Source organism: Aethina tumida, chromosome 7 (assembly GCF_024364675.1).
Source record: "Aethina tumida isolate Nest 87 chromosome 7, icAetTumi1.1, whole genome shotgun sequence".
In the NCBI taxonomy this organism is placed as follows: Eukaryota; Metazoa; Arthropoda; class Insecta; order Coleoptera; family Nitidulidae; genus Aethina; species Aethina tumida.
Genome location: NC_065441.1, coordinates 9,299,654 through 9,323,194, shown reverse-complemented (window position 1 = coordinate 9,323,194; position 23,541 = coordinate 9,299,654). Strand labels below are relative to the sequence as shown.

Genomic DNA, 23,541 nt, shown 5'->3' with positions numbered 1-23,541 from the left:
AAACACTTCAAATTTAAAAAATTATACAACATTTGCACTACGATTTCTTAGAAATATTATATATATATATATATATATATATATATATATATATATATATATATATATGGAATTGCAAAAACTCTTAACAGTTATTAACATTAGAAAACACTTCAAATTTAAAAAATTATACAACATTTGCACTACGATTGTATAATTTTTTAAATTTGAAGTGTTTTCTAATGTTAATAACAGTTAAGAGTTTTTGCTATTCAATATATATATATATATATATATATATATATATATATATATATATATATTGAATATTATAATTAATAATTAATTTCACAAAATTTATATAAAAAATAAATGTTGAAAAATGTTTGACGTCACAGTTTAACAATTTTAAAATAAACAAATAAATTTACATAATAGTAACACAATAATAATAATAATAATAATAATAATAATAATAATAATAATAATAATAATAATAATGATAATTAAAGACAAATAAACAAAACTTTCAAATATTTTAAATAAAAAGAATTTGAATTAATATAATACTTCTTTATATTATTTCTTATATCGTATATTTAATTAATAATAAACTCATATTGTTTAGCAAAACATAAATAAACTTGTTAATTAATGATGATTATGAACATTATGATTTTTTTTTTCATTAAACAAAGTTTCAATAAATATAAAAAGATTATTATTATTATTTATATCATTTTTTAGCAAAATATTTTTAATTATTTGAGAACTTTGTGTGTGTGTAAGAATTTTATATTTAAACTTCATAATTATAAATATAAAAAGGATACTGTAAATTTGGAATTTAGTAAATAAAATAAATTAAGAAGTTTAGTTGTAAAATTCATAGTATAAAAACAAATTTTGTAAAATATAAATAAAGAAACTAACATTAATGAATGACAAATGTATTATATGATACTAAAATTATTAAAAGATTTAATAATTAGAAAAGCTAAACATTAAAGGTTTCTCAAATATTTGAAACATTTTAGTTTTGATTCTATATATTTAATTATAAGTAATTGTAATATAACATTTTGTTATTATATTTATTAAATATTTTATTTATTTTATAAACTTTATTTAGAATTTAGAAGATGTTTTGTTTAAAAGATTTTAACAATTAAACATATAAATAAGTATAAAATAATATTTATTGTTATATTTCATATTTCTCCTGGATTTGTATTAATTATTTGTATTTTTTATAATTAATAAAATTTTAAGATTTGAATAAGAAGTAGTGCAAAATAAAAATTTACAAAATATTTCAAATACATTTAAATTAAATTGATTGACACGAATCAACTAATTAACCGGAAAGCCAATAAATTATCTATGTTTAATCGAGCGTGCAAAACGACAAATGTAACAAAACGTAAAATGGAGTAAAATTAATTAATTCCGCGGTGGATATTTTGATAAGAACGGTTTGACGGTTGGATATTGAGCAAATTAACGAGGCCCGGACTAAAATGCATTTGCGCGCCGGCACAGTGATATTGCCCCTGCGGTTTTCCAGCGTCAAATTAGTCTCAATCCTCATTAGTTCAACTGTACGAAGTTTGCACAGAGAACGATTCACTAAAACATTGCGATAATCCATTATGCCCTTGCAACAATCGCCGCACCACCAAAAACACTTTCTTCCACTCCGGAATTTCAATCGTTTATCAATGGCTGGATTCGGGAAACTTGGCACAACTTTCCTGCTAATCACCCAGCCGGATTATTTTTAATGAATAAACAAACTTCCGCCAAACGGCTCAACTAGAATTTACTACTTATTGAATTAGTTAGGTCGATGGGGAAATTTCATTTGGACTGTTCGGAAACGAGTTGGTTCGGGCGTTCAATTAAATTGAAACGTATAGACGATGGCCTCCGGTTTTCTGATTTTCTCGGACACGTTTCATTTTTAATATTAAGAACTGGAAAATATAATTTACATTTTTGGTTCACATTTAAATAAATTTTTATGCTTTATTTTAACATTTTTCAGAGTAAATATGTTATTTGAAAGCCTGCTATGTTTCATTTAAGGATTTCTATCCTATAAATGAAGTGAGGATAACAAAATTAATACTTTAGTGTCTTTATTTTCATCTTGCACTCAAGACAAGGCGACACAATTGACACAATTCATAATAAATTTATTGAAAGCTTTTTTATCAATAGCAAAGAAATTCTTCATGACAATGCAACATCACAAGGAAGCTTCAAATTCTTCTTTTTTATACACCATATAATCCGTATATTTCTCCATATTACTTTTTTTTGTTATACAATTATTTCCGGTTCAATTCTGAAGAGGGGCCCAAAAATCTAGTTAAACTAATAATAGTATTAAACATTAAAAATGTAAAATATTTCTTCTGTATTTTTTAAATGAGTTCTAAACTGTCATATTTGTGTTAAATCGTTGCAGCAATGTATAATCCGACCCACGTAACACTAAAAATAACATTTAATTTTGTTACCATATAAATTGGAGTAACGGCAAGAAGGATGAAATGGAAACACAAACAGTCCCAGAGAACAATATAATTAATTAACGCCTCCACACAGTGTTAAGCAAATCTTCGTTTTGCAAATAAAACCTTCATGTGATATGATCCATTAATTCAAACAGATCCTTTCACAGACATGTATTTGATTAAGTAATTTTCCCTCATATTATGTGCCAGTAAGTATATAATAAAAACAGGCAATTACAGAATCAAACTGTTGAGTATGGGTAACTGGAATGCAAACAAAGCACTTCCCAGTTTTAGGGTCACTCGCTGAACTCGACTTGTTACACGCGAAATCGCAAGAATTTAATTACGTCGTTTTGCGGTTTAAAAGGCAGAAGTAGGTATCTGAGCAAACAGCAAATTTTCAATTTCCGGCACGTTTTGTTTGTTAATTCGCCGTGGCAAGTTCATTTGGGGGGCTCACGGGAATTTTAAATCGACACAAATCATTCATTGTCTATACTCGAGCCGTTCACGTTGCTGCAATTCACTTTATTAGTTTTTCCATTAAGGTTTCAATCATTTTTTATTGCTTGACTTGAAATATCATTATTAATTGTGGTTTGTTTATTCAAGGGGAATTATTAAAATATGCACAATTTAAACCTTTTAATTTATAGAATCATTTTCATAAAATGTTTTATTTCAAATTTGTAGTTCCAAAACTAGACCCATTCAAATATTCAAAAATATATTTTTAAATTTTGTAAATATTATATAACTCGAAAAAAAGTGCTGAGAAAAATAACATTAAATTTTAAGATTCTTATAAATAAAAGTATAAACATTATATTAGATGCTAAGGTTATACAAATAAATCAGAAAATATTTTTTTATAAACTTAAAAACTATACACAGTACGAAAAATGTTTGATCTGTGTGAATCTTGAAGGATTAAATATTATTTAAACAAATATAAACATTATTGAATTGAAGTTTTTTTAAGACTAAATATAATACCAATAATTTTAGTTATTGGTATTTAAAATTTTAAAAAACAACTTTATCTTCATAATATTAAAATTTTATTGAAATTACTTCCTCAATTCTTAACGTTGACATAACTAAGGTAAATTTAATTCTGAAATGAATGATACAAAAATAGAATTATAAAAAATTCAGTAGTTAAAGTGCTTTTCATCTCAAAACAGTTTTGAATCTGAATACAAATTTATTCTCTGCACATTAATTGCGGACCAGTCGCTACAATGGCTCCATTATTTCGGAATGGCTGTAATCTTGGAAGCGACCAATTAAAACTATAGCTACAAATAATCCGAACCTCAAGCAAATATAGATAATGATGTCCATTTAAACCACTTTTTGTCGCTGAGAGGGCCAACATTATTATACCAGCAACATTAAACAGTAAACGAGTTAATTAGATTTGAACCCAGACAGTTATTAATGAACCGCTGAATATGATACTTCAGGAACAAACATTTTTTTTTAAACGTTCACATATTAATTTTAACATTTCATCCGACCACCACCACGTACGTAGTCGGACCTTTTGTTTGATAACGGGATCGTACGTTAAATTAAATCTCCTTGAAACGCCACTCTGTTTAATGCGGATTGATGTGGATCAATCACGTTTGCACGATTTTTAGTTCGGATGCTGCGTGTTTTCGAACACTTCGTCTGTTTGTGTTTAACAAGCGAGGCTGCCACGTAAAAGGAATTATTCATGTTCTCGTTATATTAATTGTTGCTACCTAGGTCGCTTTCAACATCAACACGAACCGCAATTTATTTACTATGGTAAATTCAAATTTTCAGCACGTGGTGCTGCCACGTAATGGTTTCAGGTTTATTTCCTTCAGGTGTTCACGTAAATTTTTTGTTTAAATTTAACTATCATATTTTATTAAGGTTAATTTTTTAAAATATATTTTACAACATCACTGAACTTGTGGTACAATTAACGATTAATTTAACATTTTTACCTTTCTATTAGTTATAAAATATATTAAACAATTTTAAACAAACTTCAGAAGAAATGTATTTACAGGGTGTTTCACAACTTATCCGACAAAATTTAACCACATACTCACGTAAGAACTTGATTCATGAAAAACTATATTATAAATTGTGTCTTACTTAAAAAATGTATTTTTAATATTAATTAAAGATTCGATATTATTCAAAACTTTTGACTGAAAAATTATCAAAAAAACATATTATTAATGAAATTAAGAAACCATATCATAAAATGTATATTAAACATTCATTAAAAAAAAATAATATATAAAATATTTTTAAAACTTTTTTGCAAAAAATCGAATAAACTAGAATAATTTAATGAAAATTTGATTAAAGACTCTCTTAATTAGTAAAATCTTGATAATTTTAGATTTTATAATCACTTCTTTATTATTATTATATTTTACAAAATTTATTTTCAACGTGACTATAAATAGAAAATTGTTATCGTACACCTCAAAATTCATACAGTTCAAGTGTAATACCATTATTAACCTTGTTGGGCAGTTAGTGACATTGATAAATGACTAAAACATAAATGTTAAAAAGGTAAATCTAACTTTTAAAATAGGTCAACGATTGGAATATTTAGACAATCACCAGACGTAAATATTTGAGATGTAGGTCGACCCTCCCCGTGACGAAGATACAAAACTCATCCGTACGAAGTGACACATCTTCTTGTCGACTCACAGCTGCCGGCGGGGCTGATGAATGTTGCGGTTTTGCAGTATATACGCTCGGTTTGATGTCGCGATAATGCGGCTCATTTGATCTCGATGACCGCAGTTTATTACTGTCAGGAATTTCGGGAACTTAATTGTACCCGGACTCGATCTTCGATACTATGGCTTCGGATTCCGTTCCGGGAATCGTTTCCACATTGTCCTGCTTAATTAAACCAAGCCACCGATAATATTTAAGCTCTGCCTTTTCTGTTTTCTGTAGTTTACACAAACAATATTGTAAGAAAGGGACCTAATTTCTAGACGGAAAATGTTGTCGTACAATGTCACATAATTTTATTTTAGAGATTGTAAAGCGGCGTGAGAAATTGTGTTTTCTGGTACGTGAAGTACACGAATTAATAATTTATACATGTGGATTTTACTCATAAACTTATATTTATGTTGCACTCTCTACATTATACAGTTGAAGCTGACACATTTTTACTCGTACGAATAAACTTTTATATCAAACTTTATTATTTTATACACTTTAATCAATCTAATTGCAACAGTTTAAACAAAATGTTAACGAAACGAATAGAATTGTTTTAATTTATTTTAATTAATGATATTTATCTCTTTCGCCGCAGATTATAAAATATTTTTGAATTCAGGATTTATATCCATAATTCCGATAAATACAAATATATGTACGTGATGAATAAACAACGTTTCATGTTGATGCATCGAAATTTATCCAGAATCTACAATAAGCAAATCCGATAGTAAATAATAATTACAACAAAATATGAAAATATCAAAATCATTCTCTATTCAATAATATTTTGTAAACAAGGAAAAATGCTCGAAATTAAATAAAATTAGGCTCCGCTCCTTCCATTCGCATAGCAATTTCCATCTCAACAAACTCGTTAATTAAGCGGAAACCGTCCAAATCAGAAACAATTAAACTTTTGGAAAACAAGATTTTTTTTATCCTCCCGAGTTTACGTGCGCATACATCTTAATTTCGCGCTTATTGTCAATTTTCCTTTTTAATTGAAACGTTGCCCCCGGCTTGATTCTTGATTACGCTCGGGCCGGGGGTGCAGCGTTGCATAATTCAATTTCGCCTTTATTACAATCAACTTTCTTACAACTCGCAGTCGGTATTATGCGTCACTTTCACAATTTATATCGAGACAGTTTGAAAACTCTAATAGGGTTTGAATGTGAATTTAAAATGAGCCTTATCCTTTGATTTGAGTTATTAGGGGAAATTATCATTTTAATGTTTATTTCCTACCTCATTAATTAAAAGAACTCTTAATGCTTTTTGGAAATTTTATTCTAAGAAGTCTCAGAATCTATTTTAAAATATGGCGAATGCGCTCATAAAAATGATGAATGCGGTCATAAAAATGGCGAATGCGCATGATACAAATTAAAATTTCAAAAATTGTGACAAATTCTAGACATATATTTTAGGATAATACATATCAAATTTAAATATAGTTGAACCAAAAAAAACATTTTTTAAAATTTAAAATTGAGGGGCTGTTTTCTTTATGAGGAACTTGGAACTGGAAAAAATTGTCGATACCATGAACGATAATTAAAAAGTTTGCCTAAAAAATCAAATAAAAATTAATAAACCATAATAAATTTATTGAAAATTTGATTAATAAGGAAAAAAATAAAATGCTTATATAATTAAAAAATAATTTATTACACATTTGTATCTCAGAAAGTATATTTAAATTATTGGAAAAACAGTACGAAAAATAATAAGTAAATTCCTCCATCAAGAATATTTTTTAATATTCATTATTAAAAATTTTAAGATTACCCGTATACTTATGATATTAGAATAATGCGAAAAAAGAATGGAATAATTATTTTCCCCGGAGGACTTCTTTATAATCCAAAGGTCTTCCCCCGCACCAGTTAAAACGCTGACCTGATCAGGACATATAATTTATCTTATAAAAAAAAATGGCCGGAGCTATTAACCGGCGGTGTTTTTTTGCGGCGCGTCTAATATTTTGTTATGGTGACCCGGCATATTTGCGACCGCAAAAATAAATCTTATTAAATTGGTAGCGGACCGGGACCGGCGGAATGCGACAGAATAAAATATATCCAAATTTAACAAAGAGGTTCCGGGGACCGTTATCAATGAATCGATGTTGAAATACGTCAGCGATAAACTGCACGGACTGCAGAGTCGACGTCGTCGCGGAGGGACCGACGGTCACCCAATATTGGAACTGACGACGTCTGTCCATCAATCATAAAGGATTTCATTTGGAAAGTAAAAACCATCGGTCGTGTGCTGGTTCTCGCTTTCAGACTAAGGTCTAGCCACTACGTGCAGTGCTGACGACGCCACTTCCATACTTTTTTTTACGAGTTAATGCTTTTTCAACTTTGGTTTGGTCATTTTATATAGCTTTTCTCACATTGTTGAGAAAGAACTTATAAAACTCCACAATTATTTTCGGTTTTCTAGATATGCATCCTGAATCTAAATATGGCAATATGGCAAAAAAAATATTACTTTTAAGTGACAATCAATGCTAAAGGATCCAAAGATTCAATTTTAACAAAATTTGATATGTACGTTCATCTGTATGAGTACAAAAAATATTTTGTTTGTGGAAGAGTTTTTGCACTATACTTTTTTATACATTTTTCATTTTACTTCCAGTGTATTTAAAGAATATATTATTCCTTTAAAATATTATAAATATGAAAGCATCTAAAGGAGGTTCATAAAGAACAAATTATTAGCTTAAAAGGACTTTCGTTTGTGGGAATTCTCACTTGAAAGAAGTCGAAACAAAATTGAAATGTTATAAAGTGTAGTTTTAAAGATCCTTAAAAAATCAGTGCTTCAATAGTATCCAATAATTGATGTAAATTAATTGCAATGGCTAGCAAGGCCTCCGAACTTAACACCGATTGGACATCAAGGGCAAGAGAAAAGAAATTCAAATGTAAACTAGTTTTAAAATGTGAGATCACAGGACGGAACTTACTACCTCATCAGATGACAAAACCAGTTGTCAAAAAAGTTTACTTGAAACAAATGTCTGCGGTGCATGCACCAATTACAAATTAATAATCACAATTAGCATTTTCTCCGCCCTATCGAATAATTTAATCCGATTAAAATCGAACGGGGAACGCAACGTTGCAAAAACGGCCACACATTTGACCTGATGTGCCTTTAATTGTGGCCGTAGAAATAAAATGAAACGACAGGCTGTCGGTTCGTGTTGTCCGCATCATCTGCCCGCCGCTTATAAATACATCAGGATTTTTTTTCACTTCTCGCGTTTTTGCCGTCATCGAAACTATCTGATATTTTTCGGTATTGCTTTCCAAATATTTTCGTCGACTTGATAAATCTCTTCGCAATGGGGCCAATGATGGCTGAGAAATGGTTATTGTTTATTGAGTTAATGTGGTTTTGGCTTTGTTTAGTGATTAATAATAAATTAGTTGGGATTGTCGGACGTGAAATTTGGATAATATTGTAAATTTTGGAAATTCTACTTTCATCTAAAATTTATTATTGTAACGTTAACGACACATAATTCTACTTTAAAATGTATAACTGAAATGGAAAATAAATAATCCTTTCTTAAAGTAAATGTCAAATTTATGTCTCATAATCTATTTAATGTATTTTTCCTGTTGCAAAAATCAGTCTAATCAGCAATAAATTATTAATTAAATCATCACAGTAAAATAGCTTGCTCCAGAAAACTCGGAGTAATTTACATTAAAAGTTTATTACATTCTGCCAGTTTAGTTTACTTCATGTTTTCTTAAAGACTGCCCATTTTATTCAAAATTTATTGCGAAAGATTTCAAATTACATGAAATATAAAATTAAACTAGATACACAAACAAAAATAAAGCCAGGGATTCAAGCTTTGATACCATTTAATCGCTAACATTGACTTTTGAAACAGCGTTTTAATAGTTTGTATTTTAATGTAACATTTAACATTTATTGGTGTATGAATGTCAGCAGCTTCGTAAACTCAGATTTATATCTATTGGATTTTATAGTCACGTCTATAAAACTATGCGTTGTTGCAAACAGTTTGTTATGATAGGAGTTTAAATGTGTAAAGATAAAGCTCAATGTAAGAAACTGTTCTAGTTTTAAATTTTAAACTAAATATAGTTTATGCTCTTATTCTTCTGGTTTAACAGTTACTTTTTTTACATCGAAGCTTGTAACTGATGACATATTTTTGTTAAAATTATAACTTCAATCACTTACAAAGTTGAATGTATCGCTTTCTGTATCTATCTTTTAGGTTACAAGTTTCATCTTGTCATCATTACATACATGCACATGCACACAAAACTACAACAATTGGTTATTTCTTCTTATGCCCATTTACTGAACTTCAATGTTTCAATGTCTTATTACTATTTATTAGGTTAACTTGGGAAATAATTTCATTTTCAAATATATCTATAATGTTATTAATAAGAATAATTGTAGTAATTATAGTAAACAACATTTGGCTACGAATAGGATATGCCCTCTACTATAAAAAGTCAAAAATTATATTATTAAAAAAAATATATAAAATAATTTGAACTAATTTTAACTTTATTTTAACGAATATTAATTGAAAATGTTCTCAAAACTGATGAATACATACTTTTCTTCTATATAACGTAAAAAGTGCTTGTAGAAATTTTTATAATTTGTTAAAAAAAGAATCAAATATTATTATTTATTTTTAAAATTTGAAAAATATTAGTTTTCATTGATCATAATTAGACCATCTAAGATTTTGACGAAAATAATTTGATTATACATTTTGTTTAAAATTATTTATTCCTATATCCTTGTTCAATAATAAATGTAAAAGCATACAAATATTTTTATTGTTTGAAGTAAGTTTCAATTTATTTAATTTGTGACAAATTAAAATACTATTATTTCAGATATTGATTACCATAAAACTACTTTCTGACAGCTACAAATGGGTATTTTGTAACGCAAATTTATTCTTACAAATAAACGTAACTTAAAATAAACAATCCCGTACCATTGTTGCATTTAATTGCCGTGAAATTGACTTTTAAAGCGCCACCATTTAATGCTAGTTTGTATTTTAGTGCATCATTTAGCATTTATTGAGGTATTAATGCAAGAGCTTCGTAAAACCAGTTTTATATCAGACAGTATCTGAAATGAACCAAAAAAAACTTTTCCCTAAGAATTTAAAGGGTAAATTTTAACGTCGAGCTAGCGTGTGAAGCTTTTACCGCCTTTTTGTGCACTTAACATTCGATAATGTTATAATAAAATTTAATAAATAATCCGGAGATTGAATGTTGGGTTAGAATACGTCATTATTTTCCTTTGATGTTGTTGTTGGCAGGCCGTGAACCGAGATACGGACGCAATAATTGATAGAGTTTAAAGTGTGCCATTATCGCGGGACAAAATAAAAGTCGGGCGGGGTGAAAGGAAGGCCGGCCGTCGACCTAAGCCCAAAATGAAGTTGATTCCGGGCCGGCATAGCCTAAATAATGAGAGCGAACGGGTGCGGCGTTGACCTAAGTCGGACTGAGCCCGGTAGGCTTTCGCCGGCAAAGAAAAAGTGACGGCGTGCACAATTCCGACACGTACCCCATTAATGTCTGAAAAGCTCCGAGGGGCGAAACGAGTTAGCGCAGTAAATCCGCCGAATGCCGTATCCTTCCACCTAAATGAGATACATTTTACGATAAATAAATTATTTTAAGACACCAAGAATTACAAGATTTCCTAATTAACAAAGCTGCCACGATAACGAATAAAAGATTAGCCCGTAATTAACAAAGAGAATTTTCATAAAATTTCATTTTGTTGGCGTGTATTACTTTGCCGGCACCCCGATTTATTATACCGTTTATGGCCCAGTCGTTTAGCTCGTGCATATATTTTCGGCTATGGTAAAATTAAACAATACTGTTATACCAGCACATGCACAACACAGGAATTATGGCTCAATAGTTCACATGATTTATGTTAGTGAATACGATTTAATTAAACGTTCTTTTTTTACATTATTCGTTTCGTTGCATTTTATTCGAAAATCTATTGGCATTATTCCCATGCTTTGCCAATTGTTGAAATAAATGGGCTAAATATCAAGTTTTTTCATTTTTTAACCCCAACATTCGACATCTTGAAATTTACCAGAAATATTCTCCATTTGTTTCATTGATGACAATATTAAATATCTTGAAAATTACCAAAAATTTTGTTATATCCCATCTACAGATATTTTAATATATCACAAACTTTGGTTTGGTAAAGTTTGGTAAAATATTTTTGTTGTATCTTTAGGTAAGAAACAACAATATTTATTGTAAATTTCAAGATAATTACATTTTTGTTTTGAAAACATAAAAATACATTTTTTATTTTACAAAAAAAAAAGAAAAATAAATTCAAATACGCTTCAAATTAAAAAAAATGAAGATATATCTCTTTAAAATTGCGAGATAATAAAAACTGTTGCTTAGAAAGTAATTTAAAAACTAAGACAGTTTAAACAGAGGTTACTTCACGCTTTTGTACATTTGTACCGCGATAATAAAATCGAGATTTTAAAAAGGAATGTGTGATTATCCCCTACAGTTGTAAATTCATGAGATATGTTCTTCGCAGTTTGGAACCTTTCGCCATAAATTTCCAACAACAAAAAAGGAACAGTCTTTAAGGAAACATGAATAAAATTTACAGGCAGAGTGTAATAAACTTTAAACGTAATTATCCAAAGTTCTCTTCGGGAAAGCAACTTTCCTGCGGTATTGTGCTCAACGCATTTTTAACAAGGCAAATAATTTAAATGTCGATTAAACAGATTTTCATTTTGGCAAGCGTATAAATCTGTTGCTTTTATTGTGCTATTTTGTGAAGTTTCTTGTATAATAATTAACAAAAGTGTTAATGGAAACCGTCTATTTTGTTGAAGCAGGATCACAAATAAAGTCGAGAGCACTATTTTCAACGTGCATTAAGATAAATACTGTTTAAGTATCTTAATTATTTAAGATGTAAGTATGGAGTTCTTTTTGTTACGTTAATGTGCTTTTGAGATGTAAATTTTTAATGTTAGTAATATGCTGGATAGTATACATATTTTATAGCAATTTTTAATGAAGTAAAGGTTTTTAGCAGTTGCCTACATGAAGGTTTTTAACTACAAAAAAAAAACAAATAAATAAGCAAAACAATTAATATTACATTTTATACAAATTTATTCAGTACAATTTATGTACAAAATATATAATAAGATAATAACTGAATCTACAATGTGATTTTAATATTTATTGTCAAAGTTTGGGTGTAGTCAGAACACGCCCAATAATGAATCAAATTTAAATACTTTTTTATAGTTTTAAGTTTCTCGTGAAGAAAATACAGCCGACAAATTTAAATTTCAAAATATCTCTCTCATTTTTCTGTAACCTTTGGCCCAATTGTGTTTAAATTTGGTATATATCCTAAATTACATTTTTTTCACCCTATTTTCTACCCTCAAGAAGTTTATTTATTATATTCCTTACTTATTTAATGAAAATTTACTATTTGTGAAATACCAGTTATATTATTAATGAAAAAGACTTGTTAATTGCATCGTGATTTATTAAGCCAATGAGTTCAAAATTGGTTTTTTCCAATATAGCCGCACCAAGGCACACTACATTCCTGTTGCTCTGAAAACTGTTCAATTATTAAAAGTTCGCTGCATCAACTAATACAAACGAATACAATATTTACTCGTGAACATTTCAACATCAAAAAATCGCCGGATATTTGATATTATGCCGGTCACGTATTTGAGAAATAATACCATTCCGTCCCATGGTGGCATCGGTGCTTATTTATATTAGAGCGAGACGGCGAAAGTTTATTTTATAGTAATAGGAAATTATTCGCGACATAAATTTTAACGCCAATACTAGGACGCAAGGGGGCGAGTACCACATTGAAGAGGTCGCTTTTATCAATCTTCTCGGTCGTAACGAGGCAACGGCCCGTTCTCTCGCTATTACGTACTTTCCCTCGACTCTAATGGCCTGCTTGTTTTAGTCCCTCTAACCCCTGTGTCGTCCATGTTCTGTATTTCCTAGTATATCTTAATTCCTTCCTTTTTCTTCCCTCCATTCCTTCTCATTAAGTCCGCTTTGTCGCCGGGTCCCATTCTCTCTAAGGGGAAGGTGCGATGCCGATCCACAAAAGGCGAATGCTCCAAATATGTACGGTGTGGTATATTATGAGCAGCCGTAAAAAATAATAAGATAATTTACTTCGCACTTGTGTAAATCGTGTTTATTATCTGATGTGTTTCACTGCGGGATTATGCAGATTTATGTAGATTTTTTTACAACACAATAACGAAATTACTGGTGGTAAGACTATAGCCGTAATATTTAATATTGCGTGAACATTGTTTTAACAAATCGTTTGATAATTTTAAATGGCACTGTTCTTATCCGTTTTATTTTGTCGAAAAATCTCTGGTACTTACCTACTAGAATGGAGAAGATGAGACACTTGGAACTCACAAAGGGATGGCTTAGATTATTTTCGATTTCCTGTGTCAATTATTTTACGTCACAGTGCATTTGAAACATAAAATAAGTAGAGATTTGAAATCAGATATTGTTTATTCATCTGCACTTTCGGAATTGCCTTCGCCCAATGATAAAGATATTTATGACCGATTTAGTCTCCGTTTTGGATTTATTGTTCGTGTCACATATTTTAGTTTACGTGTAGTTTTATTGGATGGCATAAAAACCGATTAACGTCACGGGAAATTGTAAAATGTGAAAACTTATTGCGAGAAAGCAAATATAAACGTTTAAATGTTGTGAAATTTTTAACGACTTTAGTCCAATATTACTGGAACAATAAAATTGTAAGTACATCGGGGCATCAGACAATAAAGTTCACGACAATTTGTATTAAGCGATTCTATTGACTTGATTTCGACACAGCAGCAACATAAATCGAAGTGTTCGACGAAGATTATTAGATATCAAAGTATAAAAAATAATGAAATAAAATACGGATAGATAAAACAGAATTTAAAAAAATAAAAATGCCAATTAGGGAAATGCATGGAAAAATATTTTAACAAAGGAAAAAATTGAGAATATTGAGTTTAAAAACAGAATTTATTGCCTGTGTCTCAATTTTAGTTTCATGCAAATTTATTGAATAGTATAAAACAGTGTAACATCAAGGACAATTGTAAAATATGAAAACATAAAGCGAGAAAATAAATATAAACATTTAAATATTGTGAAAATTTTAACGATTTTAGTTCAATATTACTTAATCAATAAAATAGTGCACCGAGACATCGAACAATGAAGTATTAAACTATTTTACAGACTGATTTCCGTATAAAAGCAACATAAAATATACATATACTCGACGAAGACTGTTCGATATGGAACGATAAAAAATTTAATTGAAGAATATTTCACATATCCGAGATAGGGTGGAAAGACACGCTAATTAATAAAATAAAATGATCAAATAACGAAAAAAGAAACTAAAACCGATGAAGAAACATTTTTCGAAATTAAAAACAATACAAAGCTAAAAATGAGTAAATTAAAAAAGTATGTTGGAGTTGGTGACATACCTCGACGCATTAATTATTTTTTTTGTTTGTTTCAGAACTTAAAAGCTCATGGTAAAAATAAAAAGTTTTAAAGCGTTATTCCATGTGTGCTGTTAACTAACAGCATTTTATTTTAACAAAAAAATGTTTTATTGACATTGACATGAAAATGAAATTTAAAAGAACACATTCATTAATTACTTCAACGTCGCAATTTAAAAAGCACAATGAAAAATTTATTAATAAAAGGGGAACAAGAATTTCGGAGGTAACAAATCGAGGAAAAAATGGAAAAATATTTCGAGGTATTTCGGGGTTCGGAGATTTATGAAACGTCTCAAGTCCAGCCGTCATCCCCGTATCCACAATTATAATTTCACCTGTCGCCCCGTGCCCGTCCGTTTTTTTCCTTCCCTTTGGCCCGCTGACCCGTCCGGAATATTTAAGGCAATATTTCACGTCGCAGCGACAGCATAAATCCAGCGTTCTCCGAGGCGAAATATTCAAAAATAAAGTTGCGCTGAATATTTTTTTTTTTTTTTTGAGTTAGGACCCGTGACAGACGAGAGACGTCACGACGTAACCTCCAGGGTGAAATATAGGAGAGATAAATCGACTATGCCTCTGTTGACATATGACAATGCCTTTCTCATCGCATCCTTGCGTGAAGAGGAGTGGCTGATAAGGTTAGGCTGATTGCCCGCTACCGGCACCACCGCCTTTCCCCCGGGATTTCGACGATGCGCCAACCCTTTCTTTACTTACAAACACCGCCACTTTTATCCGCCCTCAACGGCACGTCAACCTAATCGCTCTTTTATTTCGCACATTTATTTTCCGAATGGTGGTGGCACTTTTTCCCCAATTTCGGCTAATCGTCTAATGGACAAGATATGTCACAAAATCTAATATATAATAACTTAAATTTTTCTGACACGATTTATAGATTAAAGCAGAATAAATTGAACAATTTGTTACAGAACAAGAAGTAAATTATTCATCTTTTTTACCATATTGGAGTAATCCCCAATTTTTGCTTATCATCACCCTCAACAGTTAAGTCTAAAACTTAAGTTCTAACATATTTAACATATTTAGTATTACTGGCAATAAATATAATGACATAGAATTAAGTTATAACTTGAATGAAATTTTATAGAACAAGATGATTTAATCTTCAGTTTCAGTCTATCATCTAAGTTTGTCACTTTTTCACTTAAATATTAAGTTACAAAATAAAGTAGAAAAATTTAAATTTTAAGATTATTAAAAGATTATACTCCAATTCCAACTTCAAAGTGTAACATTTAATAATTTAAATATTGCTGACAAAGAATAACTATAATTAAAATTCTAAAATAAAGCGAAATAAATTGAATTTTTGCAGAACGACAAGGACAAAAAGTAAAATAAATAAAATATCAGCATTTTCCTGTTAAATCCGTAGAAGATTTTTAAAAGATTAAATCGTCATTTGGTTCTATGTCGGGATTAAATATTTAGTACACCCTTAGCTGAGATGACAACCCTTGTAATAATTAATTAGTCTTTTACCTGTCGCCGGATAAGTCTTACTAATTCCTCTTGCCTTGAAAACAAAGCAATTTGTAGTGTGTGCATTCGATGAAATAAAAGGGAAAAGAGAAATGCCAATCCACGTTGTATCCTCCTTGTTAAATAATTGTAAAGAATAGGCAGGTATAATAAAACTAACCACCATTTATTAAACCGAACCTCCCTGGAAGAATCCTAATAAGTCATTTCATTATTGCAGACGCGGAGCGGAAGCCCGGTTTAATTTATCCGAGTAGATTTTTCAATTTCCTAAGAAATTTATTATATATATAGAGTTTATCAGACAAAGAAATATATCAGCCATGAAAAATAGGTATCTCATGTGTAGCAGTCCGTGAAAGTTGTTAAAGTTTCCTAATTCAATTTTGCAATGGTTTTCATCTCACGGATACGGCGGACATGACTGCCGAATGAGAGAGAGCTCCGGACCCAAGCAGAGGCTTTCGGGAATACATCCTTTGAGAATTGATCCGAAAATCGGAAGGAATATGAGATGATGTCCAACGCGCCTCGGGTTCCACATTAAGGGAGTAAACAATACGCCGTGCTCGAACTGATCAGCCGATACTCTGTTGTACGTCCAAACTCGACATGACGCCCAAAATAACTTTCTACCGCAAATCAGTTACCAGTATTGATTTTCACGTATACAAATGTGTCCTTGGGAACTTTTTTAAATAATTACTAATATCTAAACTTTCATTCTATTAATATTAGATGTGGGAAACTACCATTTTACAAGTAAATTCATGTCGGGACAAAAATTTGAGTTATTGCAATTGAAGAAAATAAGGTCTATTTGACCTCCTCTTCTGAATAAAACCTTGTAAAATAGTGGCTTGGAGAAACTTCTGAACTATCTTTTGAATGAATCCAACGTCCTATTATATATATTGAAGCTTTTTGTTTGTCTTTAATTCTACATGTAGTCTTGCTAAACCAAAGAAACTTGTCTTTGATGGTGTTTCACCAGTTTGATCGTTATGGGGGTGGAGTGGACAGTCGCATTGTTCCTTTGTAATCTTGATTTGAAATATAAAATTCCACTTGGTATCCAATCATCAGAATTTCTCTTAGGTTAGGTTTTGTTCCACCAAGTTAGCAGCTTCAATCCATTATTCAGACCGACGAAAATAGTTGTAATTAACCCATTTTTCGTCGCATGTGACAAATAGATCAATAAAAACCTCATTTGCATTGCGATCAAAAAGATAATTAACAACTGTTAAATTTTAATCCATTTGTCCAACTTTTTCATGAAATTCATTGCCCGAACCCTCTTTCTAACAGGTGATTTATCGCAGTACAATACAATTGTCCATCTTCAATAAATTCATTGGAACAGACGAAACCAAAATCGTGGGACATCAGCGCTTATCTTCTCCTAATGTATTGCTTCTGTTCTTTAAGGCTGATTTTTGATCCCATAAAGCAAATTTACTTGCATTAGGGCACTTGAATATACAATTTTTAACAAAGGAAAAAGTTCACAAAATGTGAAAAAAATAAGTAATATAGTTGGAAAGAACATAAAAGAGCTTTCAAATAATACGTACAGAATAAATTAAAAATGTAAAATTATAATTAAAAAATTTATTTTATTATTTATTTGTGAGAATTTAAAATCTTTATTGTTTGTATGTTTTAATTCAACTAACAAACCTTTGAAAGAAAAAAGCTAAAATGAACGGAGAAGTCTAGAAAATGAATCAAGAAAACTACAAAAGAGAAAAGTTTAAAATGAATAAAAGTAACAAGAAAGAACTCAGCATCTCTTGCTGATAAAACTTATTTGATAACTAAAAAGATTTGTAAAAGATTTATTTATTTAAAAAACGTCCGCCAACTTTTAATTAATATTAAACATGAACTGAAAGAAAATAATTTTTGTATGTGTTAGCCTAGATGGTGTAAATCTTATTATACCTTAAAAAAAGTCTGCCTCGTTACAAAAATGGTCCCGGTCTTATTTAATAAACGTTTGCATAAGATTAGAGCGAACCGAATTCTTAAATTCTTATATATCATAACATAAATTGGGAAAATTCCTGAGTCCAATTAGTGTAATGTGCCCGGGACTCTTGGGTATTTTTAATTTCGAGCTCGTAGGATAACAACGGTCTAGTATGCAAATGGCGGCGCTGTTTGCTCGACTGCCGTTTATAAAGATTGCATTAAGTTTATGCCGTCTTGGAAACTACGTTGCATGCTTATTATCGCCCTTACCAGATAATTTATTTTTATTTATGGAATTTAATTATATGAATATACTACCTTTAAACATTGCGCGTTTAGCGGGAGCTATTGCCTGCTTTGTTATTCTTTATGAAGAAACTTTGCTGAAATATGGCCGGGTTTCGTTGCGAATTTTAACTTTACCTCTAAAGGAAAATGCACAGTACTAAGTGAATCGAAAATAACTCTTCTTCTACGTGTAATATACGTTCCCATTAAAATTTCTTTATCTGTATAATTTGTTGGACCACTGCCAGACCATAGTTTTTTTTAAACAAAGCTTTTTCCTACGTTTAAATTTACTTACTAAAAAAAATATGATAATTGGGACAAATTGCGAAACCTACGATCCTCAAATAAAAATTGCTCAACGTTCTAATACCCGCTTATCAGCCTTATCTTATCTCAGTTGAAGAAATTTGATATATAAACAATTCTAATTAAACACAGTGATGTTATAGATTGCTTAATCAGTATCAATATGTTGAGTCATATTTTTCTTTTAAATGTGATCTCACACCTTCATAAGAATGTTTCCAACACCAAAAAACGTGGGTATCTAAATTAGGGTTGAACATTCAACAATGCGAGTTTACAGTAGATGCTTTCTTATTTATCAAAGAATGTACCTCTGCCGTCCTTTTTTCAGCAGTAAATAGACACTATTGCCTTAGTCAAAGGACATTTATGGCGACATAACCTTTGATCTATCCTTTGTGCGGGTCGAGGGTGTAAAAAGAAGCCCAGACACGCTACGCTGGTTATACTCCGCAATGGCTGTGATATATTGCGAGATTCGGCAAAGATACATTCAAATATATTACGGGCATAACCGGATAACTCGGGAAATCCGCCTGACTAATTACACTAATGAACACTGGATTTATGTTTTATATCTATTTGAATAAAACTACAACTAGGGTTTTATAATTACACCTTTTTTCTACTTTAAAACTTATATCAGCTGTTACTATTTTCTTATTTTATTTAACATTATAAAATTATATTACTCTAGATACTCTTAAAATAAAAAACATAACATTTGCGGTTGAAATAGTTGTTTGCTTAAATAAATCTACTATATATTTTTTTCGGTTAAAACCAGATATTTTTATAAATAATTTGTTTATAGAGATTTGTATAGATTTGACTAATCAAATTAAATAATATAGATACTTTTTAGTCGAATTCTAAAATTAATTAGTGATCTATTTTTTCTAATACAATAGAGAAATTGCAGCAACTACGCCAGAATATAATTTTGATTCTCCCCCGTATCTGATAAACATGTTATAGGTGTTTCGAAAGAGCTAATAACAAATTGATTCACTCAAAAACTTCAAATCAACTTTCCACCGTAACTAAAGTGAATTACTAGCAAATTACAAAAATCCCAGATGTAAAACTTTTGATTTGTTCTAGTAAAAATTGAAAAACATATCTAAAAACAAATATGGCGTTTAAAAATTAGGTGTGACTCACCCAAAGTAGAGAGTTGCTGGCAACCAACACATATTTGATCACCGAAATCCTTGCGGTCAGTTTTCCCAGTCCATCACCTTCACCTTCACCTTTTCCGGCCATTTTTCCGAATTTTCTATCGAATTTAACACGCACAAAATGTTTAAACGTATTTTTTCTACCTGCACAAAGCGTTTCGTACAATACTAGTGATAATATAAGCCTTATCTGGCCAAAGATAATTTGATATCACTGAGTAAATATGACTCAATAGATGTTTAGCTAGAAAACAGGTGAATACAGTTGACACACTTCCGAGAAAATACAAACATGGGATTAGAAAAACAACGCTTTTAGAAAAATAAATTAATTCAAATCATTTTTTTACATAGATACATGAAGAAGTTGACAGTTGTAAATAAATGGTGCTTGTTTGATTTCTATTCAATTATTTTCGATAACAATCTATTTTATCATTATTGTAATGTAAAAACATTCGAATAGTTATTGAGAATTAAAATATCTAATTTATTAGATTATATTTGTATATTATAATAATCAGATTATAATCAATTTTCTAGAAATCTTAAATTGATAAGTATCATTCAATTACATATTAAGAGATGGAGCTATTTAATTAACTCTTTCCCTTTTAGTAACTATTTTTTCTTAATTGTTTGTTTATTTCAAAATAAGCTAAAGATAATTTATTTATTTTTAAATTCAAGTTCTTTTATTTCAATTGTTTTTTATTTATGATTGAAACACCCCCGCAACCTTTTTATTTCTTATTCCAATTTAAATTAAATTAAATTTATAGTTAGTGGAATGTAAAAAATGAGTATGTGATTAAATCCCAAAACTTTACGAAATTTAAACAAATATGTTAATAAATCTGTAGCAGAATTAAAATTCATTCATTCCGTACCTTATGTGAATAGACTATAGAATTCTAGAAACTGTTGATTAAACAAAACTTGCGGTGCCCTAAAGTACATTATAGAATTGGTTATTATTATCCTTTGAGCTACAGTCATCAAAATAGTATAATAAATAAAAAAAGTTTCAATTGAAATTTATCTAAAACACTTATATACCTATATAAAACATTCATATAAAACACTTTATTTTTAAAGCGGTAAAATTTACCATCTTACACAGAGTATTTTCACATCTTACTCGCTTACTTTTTCGTTGGTGCAGGTGCATGAAAGTGTACATTAATAAAAATCCGAGGGAAAGGCAAAGAACAAGATTGATCTCGGTTTATTAAAGCTAGTGCGCAGTTGTTCCGCCCCACGCCCCGAAAAATACATAATCTATTTTTCATGACGACGCATTCGACGTCTAAAAGCTTCTTAAATTGCCACGCATTAAAGGAATATATTAAGGTGAAACGACGATCGTACAATAATGTTCGCATAACCCACCCCACCCCCGTAAACGGTTTATGGATTGAATAAGGACGGAATTATTCAGGACGATTGAGCGGAATTCGGTCTGTTTTAAGAAACGATTTCTTTGAATTTGATTATCGCCGGCAATACTACACATCGCGGGTGTTGGACGGAAATTGGTTCGAGAAATTCGTGCCGGTATTATGGTGGAAGAGAATTCCTGGCGGTTTGCATGAGTGACTCGCGGCATTGAATACCAATCAAATTTACGTTTCTGGCGCACCGCGGCTCAATCATTTTAAAAGAGCGAACGTGTTTATTATATTATATTATGTGTGGGAAACCGTGCCGTTAGCGAAAGATTTTTTAACAGTTTTCAATTACCGGAACACGCTCCGGGCTTCGGTATTAATGTGTTCCTTCGGTCGAATTGCGGGGGATTAATCCGACCCGCCGCAGGATACTTGACTAATATAAGTTTTATCGGGGTTCACTTTATCTGCAACACAACGGCCACGTTCAGCCCCTTCCATTTTATCTAATACTTCTGATTACGAAAATATTTTTTTGCAAAGACCACGTAGATTAGTAGCCTGAGGCTTTCCATCCGATAAGACCGGTTAATAGGTAAAGTAAACTACAAACGGTTACCTTTTACGGCAAACAAAATGTCTGATATTTCCTAAATGGAGCTAGTTTTCTTTTAAAATTACTATCGCAAATGCGTTTAAAAGTTGGATTGTTGGGAAGCGAGTTGTTTTCCCTTCGGTTTTGTGATCTTGATAACGGAACTACTTTTGAGGATGTTACAAGCTAAGCAATTTATCAAAAATTTTCTAATTTACTTGAATTATTTTCTTATTTCTAGATAGTTGAATTGTATGATATATCTTAAAATTTAAATTTAACATAATAAACTACAAAATATATACGAAAATCCCAATAAGAATTTTACATTTTTTCTGTGTTCCAATCTAATTTCATTAATAACACATCGTTCAATAAGTCCCGAGACTAACAACGAAAACAACATTTTTTTTTTTCAAAAATCATTTTTATTCATCAATGTAATCTCCTTTTAGAGGGATACAATCGTTCCAACGTTTCTATACCATGTTTATAAAAGGATTTATCCTTTGCTTTAAAATAGGATTCAGTTTCGGCAATGATCTCCTCATTCGAGCCAAATTTTTTTCCCTGGAGCATTTTTTTGAGATCAGCAAAGAGCCAGTAGTCGTTGGGGGCTAAATCTGGCAAATACGGGGGGTGGGGAAGCAAATCAAAGCTCAACTCGTTCAATTTTGCCTTTGTTTTCATGGACTTGTAGCTTGCTGTTTTGTTCCACTGAAAGCAATCGCGGTACCCACTTGGAAAAAACCTTTTTCATGCTCAATTTTTCATGAAGGATTGTAAATACGCTTCCAGATGATATCTATGTCATTTCTGCAATCTCACGGACCTTCACTTTGCGATTTTTCATTATTATTTTTAACATTTCACTCACATTTTCCGGTGTAACGGCTCCCAATGGCCTACCCGAACGTTCCGCATTGTTTGTGTCCGTACGACCACGTTTAAACACAACAGACCACCGACAAATCGTTGGTTTGGATGGAGAAGAGTTCGGATAATGTTTTTCAAGCCATTGCTGGGCTTCTACGGTGTTTTTACCCATTAAAAAAGAATGTTTTTTCAACACGCGAAACTCACTTTTCTCCATTTTTCAAATAAATTACAAAGTGACTTTACTCTAACCTCGATAACTCTGCTGTTAGTGGTCCGATCGACGTGAAATTTTTACACGTTTCATGTAAAGGTTCGTACTCCAGGGAAACGTGGCCAGTTTGGTACTACTAGGACCATTTCTGGATTAGTCTCGGGACTTATTGAACGACGTGTTATATGCTAAACAAATCTAGTAATTATAGACGGAACAAGCTGATACTGTAAATGCATTGAATCAATTCTACTTAGTCTAAACCAAAAGTCATTTTTATAATAAAGGATG

The 23,541-nt window shown here is 30.6% G+C and overlaps 1 protein-coding gene across 1 annotated transcript in view; it reads right to left on the bottom strand.

The window, feature by feature from the left end:
• The window catches only part of LOC109596467 (tetraspanin-2A), a 76,273-nt gene extending 55,950 nt beyond the window's left edge, over window positions 1-20,323 (bottom strand). The window contains exon 1 of the mRNA XM_020012017.2: window positions 20,158-20,323. Coding sequence (XP_019867576.1) covers window positions 20,158-20,259 — 102 coding nt within the window. The 5' untranslated portion in view covers window positions 20,260-20,323. The remainder of the gene's footprint in view (window positions 1-20,157) is intronic.
• Between the last annotated feature and the right edge of the window lie 3,218 nt (window positions 20,324-23,541).